General features: G+C 34.1%; 2 protein-coding genes across 3 annotated transcripts in view; one reads left to right on the forward strand and one right to left on the reverse strand.

Moving 5' to 3' along the window:
• LOC126855852 (protein FAM76A) overlaps positions 1-27,045 on the reverse strand; it is a 56,139-nt gene that overhangs the window by 16,545 nt on the left and 12,549 nt on the right. The window lies entirely within an intron of this gene.
• The window catches only part of LOC126855835 (PR domain zinc finger protein 1), a 36,804-nt gene that overhangs the window by 4,110 nt on the left and 5,649 nt on the right, over positions 1-27,045 (forward strand). The window contains exons 1-5 of one of the 2 annotated variants that reach the window (XM_050603837.1): positions 18,793-20,043; positions 22,759-22,929; positions 25,241-25,360; positions 26,173-26,298; positions 26,418-26,544. In XM_050603837.1, the coding sequence (XP_050459794.1) occupies positions 22,765-22,929; positions 25,241-25,360; positions 26,173-26,298; positions 26,418-26,544 (538 nt within the window). In that variant the 5' untranslated portion in view covers positions 18,793-20,043; positions 22,759-22,764. Of the gene's footprint in view, positions 1-18,792; positions 20,044-22,758; positions 22,930-25,240; positions 25,361-26,172; positions 26,299-26,417; positions 26,545-27,045 lie in introns of those variants that run through there. The other variant, XM_050603835.1, reaches the window with a different exon arrangement.

Consider the following 27,045-nt stretch of genomic DNA (forward strand, 5'->3'; position numbering starts at 1 on the left):
ACGGTATCCACAGACCGCGGTTCGTAGCCGCGGTCACTGCGAACTTGCGTATATGTAATCATTTTGGGGTGGGAGCATGGGGGCGGAGAGGGAAGGAGAGACGGTGGTTTGTGAGCGAGAGGGAGAGAGGAGAGAAAGAACAGAAGGGGACGGTCGATTTATTGGAACGGTCGTTGCACTTTTCGTACGGGGGGCACTGATCGAAAAGATCCGTACTTTCCTGCGCGTCCGCAAAGCGATCAAAGACCGAGAAATATTCTCAATCTCGTCTACCATTCCGTCCAATCAGATGCTTCAGTCATTGACGTTTATGTATACATTGACAATCGTCAATTAAACGACAATAAAAATATATAATAATATTATTTTTTTCCACCATCATTATTATTTTATTAGCCTCAAAATTAAAAATTAAAATCATCAGAACACGACCTTCTCTCCTATTTAAATTTTAACAAATATATATATATATATTATTTGCTTTGTGAGATATATAATTACGCAAACGAAATTTGGCTATACGTAAAAAATATTTCGCGATTGTTTTCGGTTGGTTAATTCATGCATGTATTCGTAATGAGAATGTTTCTTCCGGCGCCACATTTCGCAACGGTGCCATAATCTAATCAACGGGAAATCGGACTGCACACAGTGCGGCTTTCTCCATCTTTAGAGAGAGAGAGAGAGAGAGAGAGAGAGAGAGAAAAATCAAGGGTGGTCGATGACCGTGTCGTTCCTAGGCCTAGCCTAGATTCGTCGTCCGCCGCGGGCAAGCAGCGAGGCTGAAAGTACCGTAGTGCCATTTTCCATGCAAAAATTGCGCTTGTCCTGCGCGATTCCGCGATAATACACACGCCGAACCGTAAAGTATTACGCGCTACCGTAACGATGACCGTCCGCTTGTGTATACGGGGTGTCCCGTTCGCCGTAAGATATTATCGTGTGTCATTATATTTAACAATTACCTCTCGTAATATAATTCTCATAATTGTCATGTGTGTTCCGCGTCCTATCTCGATGACAAAATAAATTATTTATATCTAAATTCCTGAAATATGACTAATTTGAAAATATTATTGTAATCTAATGGGACACACATTCTTATCTCGCTTTTTAAATCGTCTTTTTATTTAAATCTCGCTTTTTATTAAATATTGAAAGATATGTCAATGTAACGGATAGTATGATAGAATGCCCACATGTGTAATATTAAAATTAAATTCAATAGACAAAATTCAACACAATAGTATTAAATTATTCATATTTAATGATTCATTAATATTTATTTATTTTCATTAATATTATTTTATCGCAGAAACAAATATTTAAATTTTATTATTTTCGTATTCCATTCGTGAAAATAATATTGAATGACTTCCCAAGATATCCTGTGTGCCATATTTATTATTATTATTATATTAAAGCAGAAATATTTCACGCCAAAGAAGATTTTCTCTTTTACAACATGGGATCTAACGGACAGACACGCCGAATTAGTGCAAATTTTCTCCCGGAGTGCAATAAACTCGGCCTGCATTTTCTGCAACGTACAAGCTAGACTCTCCGAAGTATTACGCGGTACCATAACCCCGATTATACTATCTATAGGGTGACTATGAAATGTCGTAAGTTTAATCCGTAACTGCGGCCAAATAAGATGTATGAAAAAAAATAAAAAAAAAAAATATATATATATATATATATATATGTATTCGTAATCAATCTTTCTCTCTCCGTCGTCTCTTCTCTCTCTTTCCCTCTCTCTGTTTCTCTATGCATCGAACTGGGAAGTGTTACATTTGTGTCCGGGTACCGCTAGATTACTCATGAACCCGCGCGGCCCCTAATGCGCACGATCAATGCGTCGAGATAAATTAAGGAACAATAGAAATTAAGTTTAATTCGTGTCACCAGCTGCACCAGTAATGTGACATAACTCGTAATAAATAAAACGCGACGATGCGATATCTATGTCGAGAATTATGTGGCACATCCGTGAAAAATCATCGTTCGCTAGATAAGAAAAAAAAAAAGACACGACCGACATTATTTTTCGATATCTTTCTTTTATTGTTTTAAAAAAATATATATATTATTTTCTTTTATTATTTTCATTGTACTTTAAGGATTTTAAAGCTGTTTTCTTCGTGAAAAGATTTGAAAAAATGCCGACGAGATTACGAAATAAAGATAAAAATAATTTAATCAATTAATTAGTAGTAATATTTGTAGAGTGACGCCACGGGCCGATTTCGTTAGAATTTCGAAAGTCCATTTTCATGAATAATGGCACGTGTCGATCGATTTGATAGGTAAAACGATCGCCCGTGATGTTGCGGCAATGATCGTGCACGGTCATTATACGCGTTTCCTCATTCTCTCACTTACCCCGCGACTCGCGGAATTCATCAACGATGAAAATTCCCATCGCGCGGCCCGTGCGAAAAACAACCGCGACTTCGGATCGCCAGCGTCGTGGAAATACGCGCGAGACGAGTTATACGCGTGTTTATCCTCGGAGAAGGCATCGTTAAATTCCGCTTGTTTATAGACGGAGGCCTTTTTTTTTTGAGCTTCGCACATTAGCTTCGCCGCGTATCGTTAATTTAGTAGCAGAGTTGTAAAGCAAATAAATGTTTGAGAAGCGACGAGAAACAATTTTGCCGAAACGTCAACATTTGTCCGCGAGGATAAGCGGGCTAGTACAAGCCAGATGTCCGCGATATCTTATACGATATATATTACTCGTAGTAGTTTTCGCCTTGAGTAATGGAACTAATAGGTGACCTTGTGGTCATAGTTAGTGAACAACTTTTGTAAAGGTCAAGATTAGTTTCGCTCACTCAAGGAACGAATATATTTAAATAACACTCTGTATTTTGTATAGATACAAAATGCGCTTGCCAATAAATTTTTAATTTCTTTTCATGATGTGTACATTGATTAGAAATAATAACAATTATAAATTTATTAGTATTTGTAGAAAATAATATTATAAACACGATATTTAATTAGAATGACAGAAGACATAATTTAACAAAACCTGAGTCAGAAAATTTTCAAGAGGCAAAATTTAATGTACGCGAAAAAGAGAAAGGGAGACGCATAAATTTGAACTCGATATTTTACTTTAAAGAAGTGTTATGAAACCGTTATGAAAGATAGTGAAAAGTCAAAAATAAAAGGATTCTAAAAAGTTCGCAAAAAATCGATAAAAATTAGTATAAAATTAGTAAAAAAAAAAAATCGAAAATTGCGAAGGTCAAAGCGCGCGTCGAGCATCGAAGTATCACGAGATACGCGCGGCGTGTATTTATATACCGGGTGTTCCTCGGCGAGAGGATAACGTCCGCAAATGGGAAGGAAAGCTCGGACGCTCACGTATATACAGGAGGCTCGCGAAGCGAGGAGTCAATGACCGTTCTACATTGACGCGTTGCGCCGGCCCGAGTGCCGGCTGAGTTGAGTAAAGTCACGGCCAGCCGTCAGCCGTGAGATTCCCTCCCTTCGCTTCACTTCGCTTCGCTTTAGCCTTGCTAGCTGGCCTAGTGGCGGCAACGAGCCGCGCACGAGTCCGCTTAAAAAAGAAAAGAAAAAAAAAAACTCTGCAGCGCGCAAAAGTTTAATAAATGTATTACAAGACGTCATCAAAAAATTACAAAAATAAATCTGACGACGAAAAGGGGAATGTGCCGAGAACGCGAAATAAAATTATAAATACGCGAAAAGAGTTGCGAATAAAAATTACATATGTCGAGACTTCAATTAAATACGTTCAAAGTATCCTATATTTCGCGAGAGCACACAATTAAATTGGCATTATCGATGTATCAAGATCGTGGGCGGATGCGCGCGACAATGAAAGGCGGCTATAAATCGTTACCGGCATCTTTACCGTGGGATGAGAAATTCAATAACGCCAGAGAGCCACCGGAATTCATTGCGTTTCGATTTAACAAGGAATTACCGGTGAGAAGATGCGCGTGCGCGCGTGTTCTTCTTACGAAACTTTGGATTGTATAATCGTTCTTCCATTATACTCTTATTCTTTTATTTGAAATCATACAAAAGATAAATAATTTTTTCGATCTACTCAACATATGTTCGCTTTATTCGACTTTAGTGATAACGCTGTTATTCACGATATGTCAACACGAAAATAAATATATATTTGCTTTTCGCCATGGATCTTATCATGGAATATTTATTTCATGAGGATAAGTAAACTTTTCGTAACTCGCGCGTAATTTCAAACTATTTCGTCCTTTCCGCGAGAGGAAATTCTCCGCGCGAGAATGCGACGATAATTAAAGTCGACATACGCTCGCATTAAAGCGGATAAAATACCTGCATGATTCCGCTGCAGAACCGGCAGATACACAAAACCGAAAGACAGCGAAGCAGGAAGTGATTCTGTAAGAAGATACACAAACGACACTCAAGCAAGAACAAGAACGAGTCGCAGTTCCGTTATCCCGTTTCTCTATTTTTAATGACATATATGATGAATATAATTAAAGAATTGAGTAAACGAGAGAGATGACGTTTAACGAAAAATATAACGCGAGAAATGATCCGTGAGGATTGAAGTGTTAAATAAGAGGAAAATTTTTTCCCGCTAAATTCACTTAGTTTTCTCGTCAAGTTTGAAAAATTAATAATCTATCTTTCAAGCAGCGTTTGTATGTATCTTGTCACTCAATACGTAGCTCGCATACGTATCCTTTACTCTTACCTTACGGTCATAAACGCAATTATTTTACTATCACCGAAATGCGCCGAAAGAGGTACACTTACCTAGAAAGATGCCTCTTAGAATTTCTCTAAGCGGATGGACGATCGGAGTGCTTCTTCTTGATCGATTAGCAATTCAAAAACGTTCGCATTACTCGAGAAACAATTTCAACGAGTATCCCCCTTTAATTTCACAAACCAATGATAAAGCGACGTCATAAGTCTTGAAAATAAAATCGGCAACTTTGTTCTGATACCACGCGAAAAGCACTAATTTGATTAAGAGACACTAATCAATTAATCACGCAACTAATTGTAAAATCGTACGAAATATTCCCGTTCAGTATTGCCAAGTCCTTATCACGATCGTAGTTCGAGAGATAATACGACACATGAGTCATAGAAAAACTTTGCGACCTATTGTTTACATACCTTGTTGTTGTTACTTCGCGCGGCGAAATTCCGGCGTCAAGGTAGCGGTGGGAGACTTCACGTGACGTCACTTTACTTTTAAAAAAAAACGATCACGACAAGTACATTAAAAGATATGGAACGCTTTAATGTCGATTAAAATTCCTTTAAAGGAATTTTTGTTCTTAATAATTAAATGCGTCATAACGCTGCGCGAAGTCGATCATTTCATATCAACTTTTGTTAATACTCGCAGAACTCGAAAATAAACTCGGAAACTTTATTCTGATATCATCGCGAAAAGCATTAATTTAGTTAAGAGACAATGATTAATTGATCGCGCATGGTGATACGTGATTAATTTTTAAATCGTACGAAATATTCTCGTTTAGTATTGCTTAGTACTTGTCGCGATCGTGGTTCGAGAGATACTACGACATATGAATGCCGAACCTTGCGACCTATACATAGAGCGCTATTGTTTACTGTTTATACTTTGTTGTTATTCGAGCGTCAAGGTAGCGGTGAGAGAAATTTCGTGTGTCGTCATAAAATTTAATAATATTTCAATATTATTGTTTAATTATTTAAATTTAAAATATTTAGGTACTTTAAATCTCTTTCTTTCTTTCTTTCTTCCTCTCTCTCTCTCTCTCTCTTTCTCCAAAGAAATAAGAAATTTAAAGAATTGATTAAACAAATATTAAAATATTTAATCTGGACTATATTTGCAATCTTAATTGATTCACATTTTCGATTATCGAGATTTATTTCAAAGATCGTTATGATCGTTAATAATAAATATTGTTAATGATAAATATTAAATAGTTTTTTAATTCCAATAATGAAACATTTTATCTTATAGTATAAAAATTCTCTGATAAAAAGGAGAAATATTTATTTTTCTAAAACAAAAAAAAAAAATAATTTTTTTACGCAAGACACTTTACAAATTTATATGTTATTTTGATAAAATTGTTAAAATTGGAAAAGTTAAAAATGTTCTCTCATGAAAATAAAAACTGGAGATAATTATCACTTGCTTTAATAAACTGTCATATAAATATTACACTTGTTAAACAATTACCTGTAACTGTCAACTGAAACACGATGCAGCTGAGAGCAGAAGAGAGACGGAGAAAGAAAAAGGACGAGAGAGAGAGAGAGAGAGAGAGACGCGGGAAGATTTTAGGAAGGATTAGATGCCGGAAGAGTACATAATTTTCACATTTCCTGATTGTTCAGCGAGCGACAAAACAGACGACAGAATTATTTCTCGCCGTATTCTACAACGCGCATTCGAATCGCATTAAGCGGATAATATGGCCGAGTCTCGGCAGCGTAGTCGACGCGCTCATTCGTTATATAAGGTGAAAGGGCGACTGACATTGACATTGAAGTTCCGTGCCGTTCAATGCGGAAACGCATAAACTCCGTTATTTAATCTCTTTCGCAACGATTACGAGATATATCGCTCTATCAGCGTAACGAAGCCGATTATACGGACATTTCTCGCCTTATCATTAAGAGATTGCGTTATTTAAATCACAAATAATAATAGGATAATTTTAATAATTAACAACAATTGATTTTCTTGGAATGAAAGTTTCAATAAATTATTCACATGATGCAACTTTCTAATATATCGAGTGTACTAAATATCTTTGCAATTGCAAATACTTTATATATTTAAACTTTAAAAAAATATATGTAAAATATATTTGAATTTAAGTAAATAAATAGCTTTTTTATTATTTAATAATATTTTATAAACTCCAATCTTTCACTTTTTCAATACAATTTATCTCGTTATATTTATAACTCGAAAGCAATTATTAATACCTTAACTGTTCAGTTGAGGAGAAATTTATTCTAATTTGATTGGCTTTTTTCTTACAGACTTACTAATAGATAATAGATTCTATTTTTACTTATGCGACGCAGCAGAATGTTTTGCAAGATTTTTCAATAATTAAATTTTTGCAATCAAATACGTCAAAAGGATGTATTCCATTATTAACGTTATTCAAGAAATTTAATCGTTCGCGTTATTATAAAGTCCCGCGCGACATGAATTTTTGAATAAGAAATTCTCAATTTTCCGCATTTGACAATCCCATCCTGAAAGCGAGAAAATTGTACGCGAGATATAGAAACGCTTGACCTGCCTCACTCTCACGCCATGTCGAGCACAATAGCCGAATAACCGACGTTCTTATCTGTCGCGACAATTTCTCCGTTGTAACCGCGTGCCGCATCAGCGTCGGTTATCACAGCATTGTCTAGAATATTTTATATCCAAGAAAGTTAGAAAAAAAATCATGACACGCCTACAAACATGTATGATGCATTTACAAATTTTAATAAGATTTTATTTGTTCTCTTATTTAATTTTTTATTTTATAATAATTTCTATCGCGCGAGTCTCAAATTTTTTTGTTTATTTTTTGTTTAGGGAGTAAGAAAGTAGTGTAATTGAAAAATTATAATTAAAAAGTTTAATAAAAAAAATCACAAGATATGCTTCTGTTCATTTTTCATTAAATGTATTGACCAAAATTTTTAGAATTATTTATTTTATATAGAATTGCTTTGTCTGTCAAAAGAAAAAAAATTAAGATCAATATTTTTCATATTTAATAACATAACTTTCCGTATTATATAAATTATCGGATTCTTAAAAATCAATCTTCTCCATTTCTAGTATTTGTGCCACTTTGCTAACCGCGAAAGTCAAATATTCTACTTTAGCTAAAGCGGAAATGCATCGATACTGGTCACATGTGCACACTCGACCTACTAGCTTTATTCTAATCAAATACTTATTCTCGCGACTATAATTCGATTATATATATTCGCGAATACAATTTATTAAAAACGCGAGAAAGAGAGAGAGAGAGAGAGAGAGAGAGAGATGTTTCTCTCATAATTGAGATACAAAAAGATAAATTTAATATATCATATCTTCTTTCAAATTTAAAATAATATTAAATTGTTTAGCTTAAATTTATTTATGCTGTAAATTTATCTATTATTTAAAATCTTAAGAAAAATAGTAACAATTCAAAATAAGAATTTAACAATAAATTCCAAAATTGCATTTTTTAAACGATCCTGGAACAAGTGTAATCTACAATTAAAAAAACAAAAAATATATTAATTTAATAATTAATTAAATAATTATAATTTTAAAAAACGTAGAATTAAATATTAAATAATAAATATTAAAAATTAAGTTAAATTGCAAACTCAAAATGCAAAACAAAATTAAATTAAATTTCTATATTTTCCCCATACACTCTCTTTCTCTCTCTCTCTCTCTCTCTCTTTTCTTTATGTTAAAAAAAATTCCTCAATCCGTAGAAGATGAGAAAGAAAAAAGACAGCGCGTTCAATTGGCAGCACGCCATGATGAGTAGCGCAAACGCAGCCCATTTCGGAATGAGGATGCGGAGTTGGTGTGCCGGTTAGCGCGGCACGAAGTGTGCTATTACAAAATAGGTTATGCAGCGCGCAAAGAGAGTCGGGTTCAACAACCGGCGAGAACGGTGAACCGTGAGGTAGCGCAACCCGGTAGCGAAAATGATATAGCGGTCGCCCGTGACTGTGCGCTCGCTCGCTCCGGCAAGTAGAGAGAGGCGCGCTTTGGTCGGCCGCAAGCCCGACGGGCCGGGCAAGCGAGTACGCGCGATCACGTGTCCCCATTGAAAGCGGCCGCCACCGGCACGTCTCGACGTCGAGTCGCATCACTCGTGCTGGCGCGCGGCCGACGACGCGACGTCCGTTTCCACTTGTACTTTTGCGAAACGGCACAGCGGCCACGAGGGTCGATGTACTCGCGGCCGAAGGAGATCAGTTTCGGCGTCCTCTCGCTCTGCTCTCTCGTATAAGAATCGACGCTGGGGAAGGAAGTCCGAGCATGTCCTGAGGCGGTGTGACTTTGGATTTCTTTCGAGCAATCAAATTGCCTTCGAATCGCGTTTTAAAAACTAGTTATAAAATGCGATATTTGTTTTAACAATATCATAAAATGTAAGTTTATATTTGAATAAATTAAACTGTGACAAAAGAAAAATATATGCGTATATATATTAATATTAATTATAATTAATAGTAATACCTAAAATTAATAAAATTTAATTAAAATTTTAAAGTCAATTTTACGGCTGTAATTTCTGTACTCAAAGAGGCCATTCGCATTGTGATTAATAAACTGCATTTCCGCTGATCAAACCATGTTTATTTTCTATTAGAATTGTGCTTTTACGAAAACAAAAGCGATGCAGATATAAATTACAAGCATGTTGTCCTTTGTAAACAAGATTTTTTATTTCCCTAATGCATTTGAACGATGCGAATATAATTCAACGTTAAAAAAATCTGATTTTTAAAATAAAACTAACAATTTATTTGATATATTTATTTTCCATTAATTGTTTTATCTATTGGATGCAAATATATATATTCAGAAATGGATAAAATATAAATTAAATTATATCAGCTATTAATCTGTGCGAACATTTATCACAAATTCAATTCTCAATAAAAAAATATATAATTTAATACTTGAAACAATGCCTCCACACAAATCAATATTTTTTTATCACAAGATTATTTAATAAATGTATAATAATATAATAAAATCGTATGTAAAAATATTATTTTACTTTTATCCAAACGTTTGCATCATTTATATTAATAATTGATACATACGAATTTGTGCTTACATATGAATGTGTAATAAAAATTTTCTAGTAAGCGTTAATTTATTTTTTTTTTTCTCGGGCGACCGATATTACAAGTTTTGTAATTCTTAAACATATATTTAAATATTCCCACACACAATGCGAGCCTCTGATCTGGTATCCTGATTCTCTTCATTTTGCGTTACATAAGACCAGTAGATGTGAGTGTTACCTCTTAAGGGGTACATATTTGCATAAGCATATGGAAGTTATACGTTGCATGCGATTATCGAAATTATTGCGCGATGTATTATACCAAACAATAGGATAAATCCCATCCGTTAGAAAGGTGATCGTAAAAAAGAATAAATAGCGCAACGAGTAAACTTACTTTTGCAAAAATCAATTTTGGCTATATTACATTCACAAATGTTGACGTTAACTCGATAACAATAATCAAATTAAAAAAATTATTGCACTCTATTACTCGCGAAAAAAAACTGAATACGAATAAAACTTCGTCTGTAAAAAAATAACAAAATAATAAATCACACATTTATAATCTTGTACTTAATCTTATATAGATATTTGGATTATATTTTTCAAAATATGTTCTGTTAATTTGTAGAAAGTATAAATTTTAATTTTAAGAAATACAGATTTGGCAAATGAAAAATTTTCATAAAGTGTCACATTTAAAATTTAAAATAAAAAATAAAAGATTAACAAGATGATGCGAGGGATCATAAAATTAAGATTTTGTAAATTAAGCTTTGGACGATCTCCGAGAGGAAGCTAAAAAGACGCCGTTCGAAGTAAAATTGCAAGAATGCATCACATGTGTACGTTCGCTTATATAATATGCATAAAGAGAAAATGCAGACACACGAGCGAGGAAGACCCTGAAAAAGGAGACTCGTGATAAGGAACCGCAGATAAAGTCGGCAGCCTCAAGCCTTACCGAAAACGAATTCGGTTTTACTTTTGGCTGTGCTTCCTCCTTCCCCTCCTCTCCTTTCCTCACCGCTCCTCTTTCCCTCTTCACCGTACAACGGTGCTTTTACGCACCTGTACACGCATAGAGAGCCGCGACGCGGCGTACATAGTGTGGGCCCACGTGTATACCTATCGTCCTCACGTATTCACGCATTTTACGACCGTTCGGCCGCGGCACTCGATGTGTTGTATGTATCTGTACGGTACTTTTGGTATATACACAAGGCGCGGGTATATGTACAGTTAGGCGAGTGACGTGCGACATCCGTCGCTTCGGTTTCGATGGCAGTAAGCAGGGACGGAATCAGAATCACGTTTGCGAAATTTTTTTCACATCACGCGTATACATGTATATATGCGCACACACTGTATAATCTTACGCGTCGTCATCGCGAGTAAATACGGCGGTACCGTTTGTGCACCCGATTTTCTTCGACCGACACGAATCCTCAACACGTGTCAGTTTTTCGCGTTTAAAGCCTCATGTCATTTTCGAAGGAACGAGGGATTGAGAACCGTAATTTTCATAGCGGTACCATCAATGAATTATGATTGAAGAAAACTGTTGCGAGTCTTCCCTTGGAAAATAATATATTTTGTATTATTATATAGATATATGCGAGCGATAATAAATCCTCTAGTTACTTTTCAACTTTCAATTGAAATAATAATTTAAAGAGATCAAATCTGCTTATGTTTATCTTATTTGATCGATATTGATTTTCGAAGTATAAAAATAATTGAAACGTAATAATTTACAAGAGAGATGTATAAATAGAGATGCGGATAAGTAATGAAAATGAGAGAGGTAGAAAGCAAACGCGTTGCAGGATCATAAAACTCTTGACTCAAAATACATTTGATCGATATTCTCTTCAATATAAACAATTTAAAACTAATAGATTTATTTACAAATGTTATAATATCTAAATTATAATTTTTATTTGGTACATTCATATTTTAATCACTTTTATTTTAATCATAATTTTACGCAGATGATTCGCCTTTTTTTATATCGTATTATTAAATTTAAAGAATTAGAAAAAAATAAATCAAAATTAAGATAAAACATAAATTATTTTTTTAATATTGAAATATTATGCGATATCAAGTATTATAATTTTGTAATAAAAGATTTGTAGTTTTTACATTTTAAGGGAGATTAATCAAAATAAATTATTGCGGATCGATAATATGGGAAAGGACATTGTCCATTGTAAAATTCTGACAGCGGAGATTACGAAAATTTGCACGCATTAAAGTTCATTCACCGATACTGTCTCCTACCTCCATACTTGCAGCCATATATAGCAGCCGCATAGCCTGTCCTAGAACCTCATTATAATTATCATTCTATATACTTAATTTTATTAGAAATTGAATTTCTCTATATTTTATATAATTCTTTATAATCTTTAATAATAAATTAATTTTTATGATAATGTTTCAATTTTCTGTTATAGCAAAATTTTGATTTTCATTGAAGAATAAAATATCATCATTTCAAATATTTAAAAATCTTAAATGTGTGTATTTTGGCATTTTTTTAAAATCTCTTAATGCCTTGCTGATACCGCTCATATTGAATTATTACATTAAAAGGGAATTTCTTTTCGAAATACATTGCAATAAATTAATTTTTTGTTCATCCCATTCGCGTTCGATAAATTGGTAAAATATATCGAAGATTCTCTTTTCTGTTCAAGGATTCAAGTAAATCTTGAATAATTGTCACAAGATCCATTTTCATTGGAAATGTAGGACACATGTGCAGAGACCGAGTTTTATGTACATTTATTAGAACGTAGATAGTAAAAAAAGCAGTTTCCATCATATATCTTATAAATATATGTTAGCAAACGCGGATGTCAAGACACCGAAAAAAATAATTGATTTCAATACATTTCGCTAGAAAAAAATTCGCACATTTTCTTACTTCTAATCTCATAATTCAGTATATAATTCCGAGGAAATGAGATATAAATGGGAAATACATGCATCGAAAAAAGTACGCGTGTACACGAAAGTAGCAAGAATAGTTTGAGGACACCCTGTATACGATATACAGGCAAAGATCCCCTATGGGGGTATCGGAACCTCGTTACTCAGCGCACCATGCCTATGGTGTGGTCCAAGTCCAAGTAGACCTCCAAGTGGGACAATGACCGGCAGAGACCTTCTTTCAGATCCGTGGCGAAGAGAGAATGGAGAAGATGCCATGGCGAACGAGAAGAAAGAAGGACGAAGCTCGCTCGAGGGGGTGGGGTGTGGGGAGAGAGAGAGAGAGAGTGAGGAGTTGGACGAGCGAGAGGGACCGAGAGAAGGTGCAGGCAATCGCCAACTCACTTTGCTAATTCACTTACTCGTTGCTTTTCCGGTTTACATTTTGCTACCAGCCGGGTACAACGGCCTCTAAAGCCGCGCTCGGCCGACTGGAAAACGAGATTTTCAATGTTACGCGCGATGAATGAAAACTCGCTGAAATCGAAGCCGCGGGGATGTTTCACTCGCCATCGCAAAAGATCGGTGTGGGCAAAATGTAGAACAATTAGCCGAAAACGCGCTAAAGCTTTTAATATATCTAACGATGCTTTGTACCGATTAAAATTTATGAGGTCGTAGCTTTTATTTTATGCTTCACAAATATGAAAAAAAAAACAAAAAAAACGTAGATGCATTTAGCATTTTTCATACTTGCATTTTTAAATAGAGCAACTATCAGCTTACAAGTTATCAGCGATTAAAAATCTAAAAATGTACACGATTTGATAAATAAATATTTAATGTCTAAATTAGAAGAGAGAGAGAAAGAATATAATTTTAATATACTCTTTTATAAAAATATAAAAATATTTAGAGTATATTATAACATATATGAAGACAATGGCAAATTTTTTTCGCAATATATAATATTTTGGAGATGAGATGAGATTCTTTAGACGTGTCGAGTATTGCAAGTGTCACGAGCAGTACCGCACTTTCAGACAAAACTTTGCAAATGACAGGAAGTAGCAACAAACCGGTAATTGCTCAGGGCTCTAAATATTTCAGCAAATTTCCTGCTTAAACGTTATCAATGAACGAGAACACAAACAAAAGTTAAATTTAACGAATAGGTTTCACCGATTAAATTGGATAATTTTTTATTCGCAGAAAATTTTCACACACATTTAAATTAAAATTTGACATTTTAATTAATGTCTGCTAACTGCAAGTATATTCAAATATGACGAATGAGGAAAAAGTCACAGATGCTTAGTAATTCGTAAGATTGGACAACTACTTAAGCAGACGCATGAAATATTAGTTTCGTGTCTTCCGCGGTTAAGAAAGGTCTGGACGTTTGTAAGAAGGTCGATGCTTCGCCGACTGCGCGAGAGGTCAATGACCCCTAAGGCTTTGAACCGGGACATATTGCTTTTTTATAAGCTTTTTTTGTAGAAGGAGCTGTTACTTCGCGTTACTTTTGTATTAAAGTAAATCCTCGTTGGCTTGCCATAAGTCATGTTTTTTTTTATGCACAACTGGCCGGAGTTTTAATTATTTCATTCTTTTTAATTTAATCAATTATCTTTCTATTATCTTTTATTCCTCGAAAACTTTCGACAGATACCTCATATATACAGAATCATATATTTTTATTAATACAACATCTAAAATTGCTAAATGCGCTTTAAAAAAAATATATGCATAATAATAGAATTTTCTGAAATTTCTATTCTAGAATTTTCAGATTAATTTCTTTCTCCTACAAAAATCGAGATTTAATAAAAGTTATTGATTTAATAATAGTTATCAAATAAAAAGAATTCTAAAATTAAAGATAATATACATAAAACCAAAAAAGAAGTTTGAAAAAATAAATGGGAAAGATAAATATTTTCCTTACACTCTTAATTACACTTACTCGCTTAATCAAAATCCTTTCATTAATTACGCAAACGAGTATGAGCGTATCGCGCAATTTTATCGAGTCGGGAATATAGTTTCATTGAAAATATGTAAATCGCGTATATACGACGGTACACAATTTCGGACTCTCGCGTGGCAAACAAATTTCTCCCCGTTATTCGCCGCAATCTTTACGCACACGCAATCCACTTGATAAACACGCGTATATACGCGTACGACGGTCCGTTATGTACTTCTAAAGTAACAGTTACAAGTGCGCGAAACGGGCGCGCGCGGGAGGCAAAACACCTTGCTTCGATCCAAATGGGTTCCATGGAAACGACGTTTCCGGTTCACATTCGGTTTTCTATCCGCCGGTGACCGCTATTAAGTGTCTGATTAGAAATTTACGCGATTGACGCGCGACATGCCACTATCAATTTTTCAGTTTATTCCGTTTTTTTTTCTCTCTCTCTTTTTTTTTTCTTTTTGCGCGGCATCTCGATTTCTTCCTCAATCAAAAATCGATAAATGTGGATATATTTATAGGCGAATTTATTAAATGAGAAATAGCAAAGATGCGAATATAAATTTATTTTTGACATCAGTAACCATGAAATTGAACATATTTTTGTTTCATAGCAAGCCAAAATAAAAATTTCAAAATCGGAAAAATTTATCCCGTGAATTTATATATATATATATATATTATTTATATATTTATATATTTATTTATGATTATATTTTTGTACTTTCAAAGGCTCATTTTTAATTAAATAACATTGCAATATAATCTTCTTGTAAATAAGTTTTAAATTATAATTCAATTTAAAGAATTATTTAATTATCTATGAATTTATAAATTAATATTTGTGTTTCTAATAAACATTTAATTTGAAAGTTAATTTTACTAGCAAGAACCTTTTAATACGCAGATTTCATTTTAATTAAAAGACATTGAATTGGAAGTATTAATTTCAATTATTTTTATCTAAACAAATTTAAAAGATTGCCATTAAAGTATAAAATCAAAATAATAATAATGGATTGCGACAAATTTTTATTTCGATTACAACAGTTCCATATCAACGATAACGCTCTGTAATGTAAGCTTCTGTATCCAGGAGAGTACTGACCTAGAGAAGACAAACTATTTCCGAAAGTTCGCAAGCGTTCGATTCGTGTGCGAGAAGCGGTCGTACCGTAGGAAATTAATATATCTGGTACACACAGTCGCGTTCTCCTGCCGAGGAGGGAAAAGATCGACGACCCCGGGGAACATATCTAGGTTAGTAGTCGTCGGCGATTCACGCGGAAACTTCTTTCGCTAGGCGTAGGACCTGAGCCTAACCGGCCTCGCTCGCCGGCATCGTGGAAAATATCGCACCCGCGAGGTGAATCGCATGCGTTGTTCCATCGAAAAGTGAAATTCGACATGAGCCAATCGTCGCGTAAATGTTCTCATGCCGAAATTTCGTCACTCATCGGAGGAGGTCAACGGCACGCTGCTCTCCGCCAACCATAATCGTAGTGTAAAACACCGTTTGTCGCGAAGTCACACGTGAAACGTGATTTGCAACGGTTTATGCGAGCGACACATTTCAATTTGGCGCATGGGGTTTCAAATCTTTTTATTTATTTGCAATAAATAAAAAGGTTTTCTTCCCCCCCGCCTGTGAATGAATTGCCGAGGGTTGGTTTCCCCGCGCTAGTGAATTAATTAATTTTCTCGGTGAATCGTAAGCGATAAATGATTATTAGTCGGCATAATTTAACGATTGGTGAAATGTAAATTTTGTAATGGAAGGTCGGGATAATATGCATAAATAAAGTAGCATTGGCAAAAAAAATCTTGCCTTTCGTAAACGACATTCTATATCATATGCGCGATTTCGATAAAATTGCAGTCCAATATTCCATTAATATCGGAAACAACACCAAGTAAATTATAGCGAATCAATATACGTTAAATCGATAAATATATTTTCTTATTAGTGCGTGTTGAAAACCCTTATTCTTTCTCGGTATAAATTTATTTGGAGGCATGAGTATTGTATTTGCGCTGTTATATAAAACAAATATATATTTCATTATTCAAAATTTTTATTATCATAGCTAAATTTCGATAAGATCCTAAGATAAAGATAAGGCTCTCGAAAAAATATCCCAATGTGAAAGATAACAGATTATAATTTTTTAATCAGATGCTAGATTTCATAGTACATGATTAGAATTTAGAAAATAAATTTAATAATTTAATTTAAAAAAATTCCAAATTATCTTAAGAAATTGGATAAAAAATTTTAGTCTTATATAAATGTATAAAAAAATACTTTGATATACAAGATAACTTCAATATTTAAAAACGTGTTAATACGATGTATCTATAATGTTAAAAAATTACAGTAGCTTTCTCAAATAAGATTGAATTTTTCGAAACGCGAATAGAGACCCTAGATGATTGCTCACGTAACCTTGCGCGGTAGGATGGAGACCGGTCTTTTGGATTAGGATCCGAGAATTTCGAGGGTTCAATGACCTTCCTTCTCGCGCTACAATGTGTCGGCGGTCCCGTCGACTAATCTCGCGATGACTCGAAAAGACTCGAGTCGCGCGCGCGTGTTTTTCTCGTATACATACAGTGAACGGAGTGAACGGGGTTACCGATCTCAAATGGCCGTGACTCTGGGCCAGGGTCTGGGCCAGTTGGATTCCACATACTCGGTGATCGTGAAGTCGACACGCAAAAAACCCATCGAGGATTTATATGCCGCGAAAATTATATACCGTCGCTGTCACAATCAATTGTGACATTTCGTATATTGGCAAGAGTACAAGAGCTGCAAATTCGATCTATCGAATATTGTCTTTATCAATTAAATGAGACATACTTAATTTTTCCAACATATCTTTTAGCGTATATAATTAATAAAGCTATCAATATATTTTTTTGCGAATAAATTAATTCGAAACTTTATATGTGTATGTTAATAGAATGTGTGTTAAAATATTTAAATATAATAGTAAGAGTTCTCTATTGATTTACATTACGTGATTGTGCATCGTACGTGATTGTCTCGTCGCACCTTCCCTAAGTTGTGAATGAAAATAGATGGTTGGAGGGGCAAGCCCGAAGGGAGGTTAAACGCACGTTCGCGTAAAGGGATTCCGAGAGGGTGGCAGACAAGGAGAAATAGTGCACAGAAAGGTTTAAAGTAGAGGTATCTGCCGAAAAAGAACATTAAAAAGGCAAGATAAAAATAACGTGCGACGTGACAATGAGATACGATGAAAAAACATATTTTTTTTTTAAAAACAAAGCATAATTTTTTACTTATATACATTACTTGTATAAATACCTTGGAAAACAAATAATTGATAATAAAATACAAGATTGATAATAAAATACGCGTGTACCACACGTAATAAAATATAATCATCATGTTACAAAGTTTAAATCATTAATAAAAATTAATTTCATTTTATATATATCACAAAATTCTTATCTATTTTATCAAAGCTTACTTAAATTCGAGAGGATAAAATTTAAAAATATAGTTTCACATTATGTAGTAATATTTTCGATTCAACTTTCGCTAGAACGTTTCTCAGTATGGACGGCGCTTTAAAATCGCGAGGAGTTATCGGAAGAATTAAACTTGGGGAATGATCGGCGCATGCCTTCTATCGTCATCGACAACAACGAGGGACGAACAAACAAGCACTGCGTCGACGGAGAGAAAGGGAGAAAGCGGCGCATAAAACAGGGATAGTGCGCCGCCGAAGGGGTAGGGTAGGTTGCACGCGCGTCGAAGCGGGCGGCTGAAAGGGGTAGATCGGGAGAGACGAGGGATGAAACGTGCAATGGACAAAGCTCGACAAAGTCGAGAGGAAGAGAGAGAAGATGGTGAGAGAACAGAAGTCAGGGTCAAAGGATGGAACAGAGAGATCGACGGAAGGATCAAAGGAAGAGTGCGAGGCACTCGAGATGGCAAGGTCGGATGAAAGGAGCGCAGAGAATGGACGAATGGCTCTGGATCATGGCAGACTGCGGACACACGATCCGCGATGCGTCAGAAAGAGAGAAAGAGAAGCGAGAGCGCGAAAGAGAGAGAGAGAGGGAGAGAGAGGTAGAGAGAGAGAAAGGTACCGACGGAAGCGGAAGGGAGACCGACGTATATCCGCCGACCAATACCGATGCAAGGGGAGGAGGACGGGAGAGGAGAGTCAAGCCGAGTCGCGTTGGGCTAGGTCAGGTCTACCCGAGTTCCACACACACCGCGCTCTCTTGCGTGTGTCATCCCGCCGAGGAGAACTACGCGAAGGCGGAGGCGCAACCCCTTAACGCGAAAAAGAGGGTCGCCGCGAATTTCCGATTCTCGCGAGTGCGGCTTCGCGAAAAAAAAAACGCTTGCGAGTTTTTCGAAAAGTCAGAATCGGCGTTCGCCAAAGCACGCGTCCTGATAACGATAATCGACGCTGATCGGTGCCGAGGGAGTGCGATTGTTCGCGAAAGCCGGCAACAGTGCGCGCGTTGTCGGACGACGCTTCGAGGGGGGTGACACGAGGGAGATGCCTTGATCGGCATTTGTGAATATAATCACGAGTGCATTACACGCGTGTGTGTCCGATCCAAGGATCGATCGATCCATCGAAAGGAGAGGAATATAAAAAAGATCGCGGCTCCTCGAAGAGAAGATTCCGTTCGCCGATTCGTTGGGCGGTGAAGAATTTAGCGTTGTTGACAAACAAGCTAAGGCGATTGGAGCGAGGTAACCGATCGACCGACCGAATCTAGGAATCGATCGCATTTCCCGATGTCCTGATAATCGATAAGCGTCGTCGTCGCGTAGGTGGCCGTTGTAGGGACCGCCTAGTAGTCAGCAAAAGTCGGGACAGCGATCGGCCTTATCGACGTAATTTCTCGCCCTCGCCCTCCTCAGCGCGATCCTCAGCGCGATCAGATCGGAGACAAGATAAATGTTGAGGGTAAACGGCGCCCTGCGTCGCTCGCCAGCGCGAGGCCAAGTGGATCGAGCCCTGAAGGCGACCGGCGAAATGCCGGTCTCTCTAAGGAACCATAGAATAACATAAAGGGCGGCCTGCGATGATTTAGAGCCCCTTTTGCAGCGCGCACGCACGGTCGCGCAACGGCGAAAGGATCGCGAGAGAAGAGATATCCTCGAGGTGACTCAGGGTGGTGAACCTAGCTACCTATCTACACCTCGAGGAATAACCCCGTCGTGGATATTGTTTGACGACATCCTCCCGATGCTCTGAATTGAAGCTGTGAATATCGTTAATCCGCATCGAGAGATATCACGCGGTTAGTATCGAGTATATTAAAAGGAGGATTACAAAGAAAAATGTAATATATGTGTCGAATTAGAATGTTATCCTTCAATTAAAAGTTTATTACTTTATTTTAAAGCTAAAATGATAAAAAAGTATAGATTTTTTTTATTATATTAGAATTCAAAATAAAATGAAAAATGTAAGGATGTTGTTTATCGTTCTAGAGAACTAATGACAATAAGATAAATAAATCTCTGTAAAATTCTTTGATATTCTAAAATTTGAAGTGATAAAAAGATAAGTCCTCCTCTGACATGTAATTTTTGTTGCGTACAGCCGATTATTATCACGCACATACACGAACACACAAATATTTAGATACATGAGTAGATATTTCAGAATGGAATATTAAAAAAAGAAATATAAAAAATCACCATAAAATAATACTTCCATTAAAAGTCAGTAATTATATGCGTAATACATAAAAGATTAAAAATTCGTAACGCCACCGAGACCAAAACATCGTACATATCTTGTCGCCAGAAATAGATTCCGTCGCGGTTGCAATTTTATAAATGTAGGGATCTGTCAAATGAGTACGATGCATTATGTGTCACGCGAACAATCTTTATCTATTGGATTTTTTGATTAGAAATCTCATTGCAAGGTAAAAAGCTTAGAAGAATTTAAAGGAGTTTTATCACGTTTTTAAAACATAATAAGCCAGTACATCGGCATATTTTATTTAAAAACAAATTAAAATAATTATATCCCTGATTTCAGTTAATTTTATTATGAAAAATTAATTCTTTAATTAGAATAATGATAAATACATAAATAATTTAATATTTAAAAAATATATATATATATACATAATTAAAAAATTAAATAATTTATAATTGATTTAAATAAATAAATGTTGCATTAAATATAGATGATAAAAAAATATCTCTCTGTTAGGAAAACTATGTTATATAATATCCGTGTTTTCAATATATATATATATATATATATATATTCTTTAAAGGGAAAAAAAAAACCTTCTCAAAAAAAAAAGAAAATTATACATAGAAATCAATTTTACATAATAAATAAATCAAAGTTACATAATCAAGAATGAAAAAGTATAAAGTTTTCAAGCGTCTTTAAAAAATTTAATTATAGAATATCTTAATTTATAGAGAATCACAGAGAGAGAGAGAGAGAGAGAGAGAGAGAGAGAGAGAGAGAGAACAAGAAGAAAGAAAGAAAATTTGGCCTAAAAATTATAAAACTCCTAGAGCGTTAAATTATGCTAATTATTTCGAAAAAAGAACTAATTTTTTCCTTTCTCTCTCTCCCTCTCTCTTTCTTTTCCTCGGAATTGTGATATTTATTTTGTCAAAAATGTCTGTCGAGTTTTCAAAAACGCGATAAAACGCTTTTGGTTGGGAAATCGCGTTGAAAGCACATGCGAATGAATAGTTTGTGACGACGACAGTGCGCGATTTTCATGGAAATCGAAATCCACCGGGTAGCGAAAACCCCCGGCGGGCGGTAGCGGGCAGGGAGGACTTCGGAGTTTATGCCCCCTCGCCCTTCCTTCTCTTCACTCCCTCCCTCTTGCCCCTGCAGTCGATCAATGCGTGGACGGGTTTCACTTTCGCGGTGTTAAAGTGTTGCACCACCGCAAATTGAAGAGTCGACTAGAAAATCAAATCGCGAATGGCGATTTATTCAATTCGATCACGATTGTCTGACAGACGATTATTCGATATTCGTGGAAAAAAATCTTGATAATAATTTAATATTCTAATGATCACTATATATATATATAAATGGATACAATTATTTATCTCAAGTTTACACGATCATTGATTGTAAATTATCTCTCGAAATTAAGACAAGACATTTGAGCCAAAAGCATTGAGAAAAATTCTCATTTCACGTGTTGGCTATTTTATTTACACATGTATATCGAGCCAATCAATTCCGGATAGTCCGACTCGAGCTTATTGCAAATTGATAATTTCCTGAAGTTTCGTTTAAATACGTGCAACAAGAAATAGATATGCAAATGCTGGGGCTTTTAATTATTCCTTCAATAATGATCGCGGTTAAGTTTCGCAAGTCGCCGGAACGTAATCGAGTGTTTGCTCGATAAAAATAAAAAAACGTAGACCTATAAAAAAACGATATGGATAAAAAATAGTAACGCATCAATGACGAGACTTCGATTATTCATTCGAGTAATTTTGAACAGACAAGAATAAAGAATACAGTTCACGATCTTCTTAAGGATTGTTAGCAAACAGATAATTCCAAACTCTATGAATGAAAAATAATATACATACGATAACGATGCATATATGATGAGATTATTAAAAATATTCGCAAAAAATATGAAAAAGTATCTAATAATATCTAAAAATATCTAATTACGGAATTACGAAAGAATATTTAATTTTAAAATTAAAATATTTTGTAACTTTTACGTCAATAGTGATAAAATCTTAAAAACATTTCACGATAAAAATATATGTGTACTATAAATTTAAATAAAAATTACTTCGCAAAAATTACATCTCATAAAATAATTTTATTATTGAAATTTATGCGTTTTTATGTATTACAAAATACATCAGTTGCTCATTAAAAAAATAGACTGAAAAGATATTATATTAAATTTTAGTAAATTAAGAAATAATATTTTTGCAAAATCTTTTCAATATCGAATGCAATTAAAAATGTTTGATTTAATTTGCAGCGAAGAATGGAGGCCAGCGAGTGGGATCATGCGACCTTGAGGGAGGAAGAATTCGAGCAGCATGCCGTATATTTGGTACCGGATGTGGCGACATCGCCGGGCGATACCAATCGTGCGGAAGCATCTTTGCCGCGAAATCTGGTCCTCAAGCCCTCTCAAGCTCTAAACGATGTATGTTCGTTTATATAAAAAAAAATCCTATCTCAAAATCTCCTCGAGAGTTATAAGTTTAATTGTGAGCATTTAACCGCGCAAGTCGATTTATTAATATTAGCGCAAAGTTATGCAAAAAAAATGATGGTGTTTGAAAAAAATTGATCTCCTAAAGTGGAACGCCATACAAAGATAGAAATTCTAGAATTTTGACAGATATTATATTGTATAATTTTTGTGATATATAATACATAAAGCAACATAATATATAATCGTAAATTATATTCTTTATATTGAATCTTTCATGACATGACAAATGATACTATTAATAAAAATTTGATAATAATTTATTAATAAAAAATAGTAAAAAAATTTAGTAATAATAATTTAATAATAATTAATACTCTTTAATCTCTTTTTGCTCATTAAAGTTTTTATTAATACCATATTTCACCATCAATCTATATTTTTAATTACAGCTCTCATAATTTTTCGCTCTTTTTTCTTAGCACTATTTAGTTTTTACTAATTATTTTTAATTTTATTTTATTCAAAACTTCTCATTTATTCAAAATTCTCATAAAAATTCCGCGTTAAAGAAAATAAACGATGCATAGTTCAAGACAATAATAAAGAGATATTATTTTTAAATATCATAATAGAGAATGTGTTAGGAGAAATTGGCTGGATGACAACATGAAATCAAAATTAAAACAAATGATAAAATTAATTAATAGACGAGTGTTTATACGACCAAACTGGCAATTTATTGTTTGATTGTTCTATCACGACGTTTCGACCATATGATTTTGTTCCTTATCAAGTGAACTAAAATAACAATATTATAAATAATGATAGCCACGTTACAGAAATGAAATAAGAATTACGTACCTGCGTTATAGTTAAAAAGTAAAAATAGAAAAATCGAAATGTCAAACTGACATTGTGTCAACCACTATGTTTGGGATACTGAGAACGACTAAACGACCTTTATTAATCTATCGTATATGTTGTTTAAATTCTCAGTGTGTCTTTGAAAGTTCATAGTGTTGTCAAATTTTTTAATAAAAAACATTTCAGCTATTTCTCTCTTTCTTACATGTTTTTCAGTAGAATATCAGGCGCTGATCAATCGAAGTCATAATCAAATTCTAATTTGTGTTTGCTAATTTCGGAAAGATTACTTGCGTACATTTTTATATTATTAAAATGGTTAAGGACTTATTAAAAAATTATTAAAAGGAACATTTTAATAATATAAAAATGCACGCAAGTAATCTTTCCGTAATTAGCAAACACAAATTAGAATTTGATCATGACTTCGATTGATCAGCGCCTGATATTCTGCATACTAAAAAACATATAAGAAAGAGAAATGTTTTTTATTAAAAAATTTGACAACACTAAAAACTCTCAAAAAGACACTGACAATTTAAACAACATATACGATAGATTAATAAAGGCCGTTTAGTCGTTCTCAGTATCCCAAACATAATGGTTGACACAATGTAAGTTTGACATTTCGATTTTTCTCTTTTTACTTTTAACTATAACGCAGGTACATAATTCTTATTTCATTTCTGTAACGTGACTATCATTATTTATAATATTATTTTAGTTCACTTGATAAGGACCAAAACCATATGGTCGAAACGTCATGATAGAACAATCAAACAATAAATTGCCAGTTTAGTCATATAAACACTCGTCTATTAATTTATTTACTGGCGACATTTTAAAATTAAACATAAAAAATTAATTAATTTATGAAGCACGAAAGAGCACAGAAACATTCTTATGAGATGAAATTGCACAACAATATAATATATAGATTCACATGGGCTAATCGACATTCGAACTTTGTCAAAAAAGAAGCATCGGAAACGCGCATCGAATTGAAAGCATCGAAGAGTTAAATTAGTTTTGAACGGATAGACGTTTGAACGTTTCTATGCAATAGGGGGATTCTATTCTAACGTGCGTCAGTAATGGAAATAGATTCTATATCTTCTACCGCGTATTTTAACAATGTTGGTAAAGAATGAGCGATGAAAATATTAAAGGGAGGAGCAAACAATGTGTTTTTGCCAATCATCCATCACGTTTTGATAGCTTTTGCTATCAAATGGATTTCTCGAATAGAATTTAAACACTTATAGAAAAAATTTTGCAACCTGTCTGTACTCCTTAAATCGAGTCCATTAGGAATTGAAAAGAAATAAATCCATAATTCTGAATACCAGACATATATATAAATATTTAAAATAAGATATAAAAATTTCTATCAATATCTATCGATTCAATTAATCGAAAATTATTTATGTGACAGGTGTTGGGCGTATGGAGCACCAGTTACATCCCTAAAGGGACACGTTTCGGCCCATTGGTCGGTCAGGTGTATACGAAGGATTCGGTACCAGCAGACGCGAACCGTAAATACTTCTGGCGGGTAAGAATTTTATTTTATTTTTTCTGCTATTCAACTGAGATCTTCGGATTTATGATTACACGTCAAGTAACATTCTTCCGAAGTAGTGATCAGCATAAAATAAAAATGCTTCTATAGAGCATCGTTAAAGAACAAGGAAAAAAGATAGGGAATAGAGCTAAGATAAAAGGAGAATCGACAAAGATCAAAAATTGGTCTTAAATGATCCAGTGAGTTTTAAAGCACGAGAAATTATTGATATCTCATAATTGATCAATGTGTTACGATAGTTACTTAATTTTTCTATAATTTCCGCGCCAAACACATGATACATATAAATCGAAATAACAAACACAAATATTAAAGTAGTGTCTTTTCAGTATTTTCTTGTAACAATCATTAAAAATATGAAGTAATTATAAAAAAAAATTAATAAAAAGAAAATTCTATTTGAACAAGATGATCACATAAATGCTGCTAACTATGCATAATTATTAAAAGAATAGAGACGTCAACAATATCTTGAATAATTATAACGATATAATAATGGGCAATTGTTATTTACAGAAACTTCAATGATTATAAAAATTATCAATATTTTAAAAACATCTAAAAAAACAGATATTTAAACTTTTTACGTATACATTTTTTAGATATTTATGATTCTTTGATTTGTGATTATGATTAAACATATACACATACTTATAAATAACAATTGTTACATGTTTATAATTTTAAAAATCATTTCAATCAAAATATAATAAAATTCTAATGAGGTTATTTTAAAAATATATTTTTTAACCGTCGTAATAGAAAGACTTTCGCATTGCTAGGTATACAAGAACAACGAGTTGTTCTACTACATCGACGGTTATGATGTCCAAAAATCGAATTGGATGCGTTACGTGAATCCCGCCTACTCGTCCGAATCGCAAAACCTAATAGCATGCCAGTATAAGGTAAAATAATTTTGCAGAATGCAATCTCACGCGAAAGAACATGTATCTCAAACCTCATCTAGATTATAAGGGGGAGAAATCTGCGAAAATCGTTGCAGTCATACGCTTTCATATTTCAGATGAACATTTATTTTTACACAATTAAGCCGATATTACCGAATCAAGAGTTATTGGTTTGGTACTGCAGGGAATTCGCGGAGAGGCTCAATTATCCGTTCACTGGCGAGCTAATGCTTCAGAGAATACGTAAGTAGGCATTCATCTTGAATTTATATATAATCGAGTTCCCATATTAATTACTAACCATTCCTTCTATTCAAATCGTATCCTTATCGATTCCCCTCTTACGCTATTCTTTCAATATTTTCTGTCTCACTATACCACAGCGAATAATCTTTCTTCCATATCTCTTTAAACAAAAAAATTGTACGAAAAAGAAAATATATATCATATACTACTAAGATATTTCAAATGTACTATAAAAAAAAAAAAAAAAAAAAAAAATTATTTAGCTTATATAATCAGACAATGAAAATCACAGAAAGGAAAGTTTTTTCGAACTTTAAAAATTCGATGCAAACCAATTTAGATCCGATTCTATAAATAAATAATGAATGTACAAATTATAGTTTTTCAATGAGTAATCTGTCTGAGTATGATATCAATAAGTAAAGTGAACTAGATTCGTATCATCTCTGTTAGAAAAAGCGATCTCTAAATAAATATCTGTGAATATAAATTTTTATT

Source organism: Cataglyphis hispanica, chromosome 17 (genome assembly GCF_021464435.1).
Source record: "Cataglyphis hispanica isolate Lineage 1 chromosome 17, ULB_Chis1_1.0, whole genome shotgun sequence".
NCBI lineage: Eukaryota > Metazoa > Arthropoda > Insecta > Hymenoptera > Formicidae > Cataglyphis > Cataglyphis hispanica.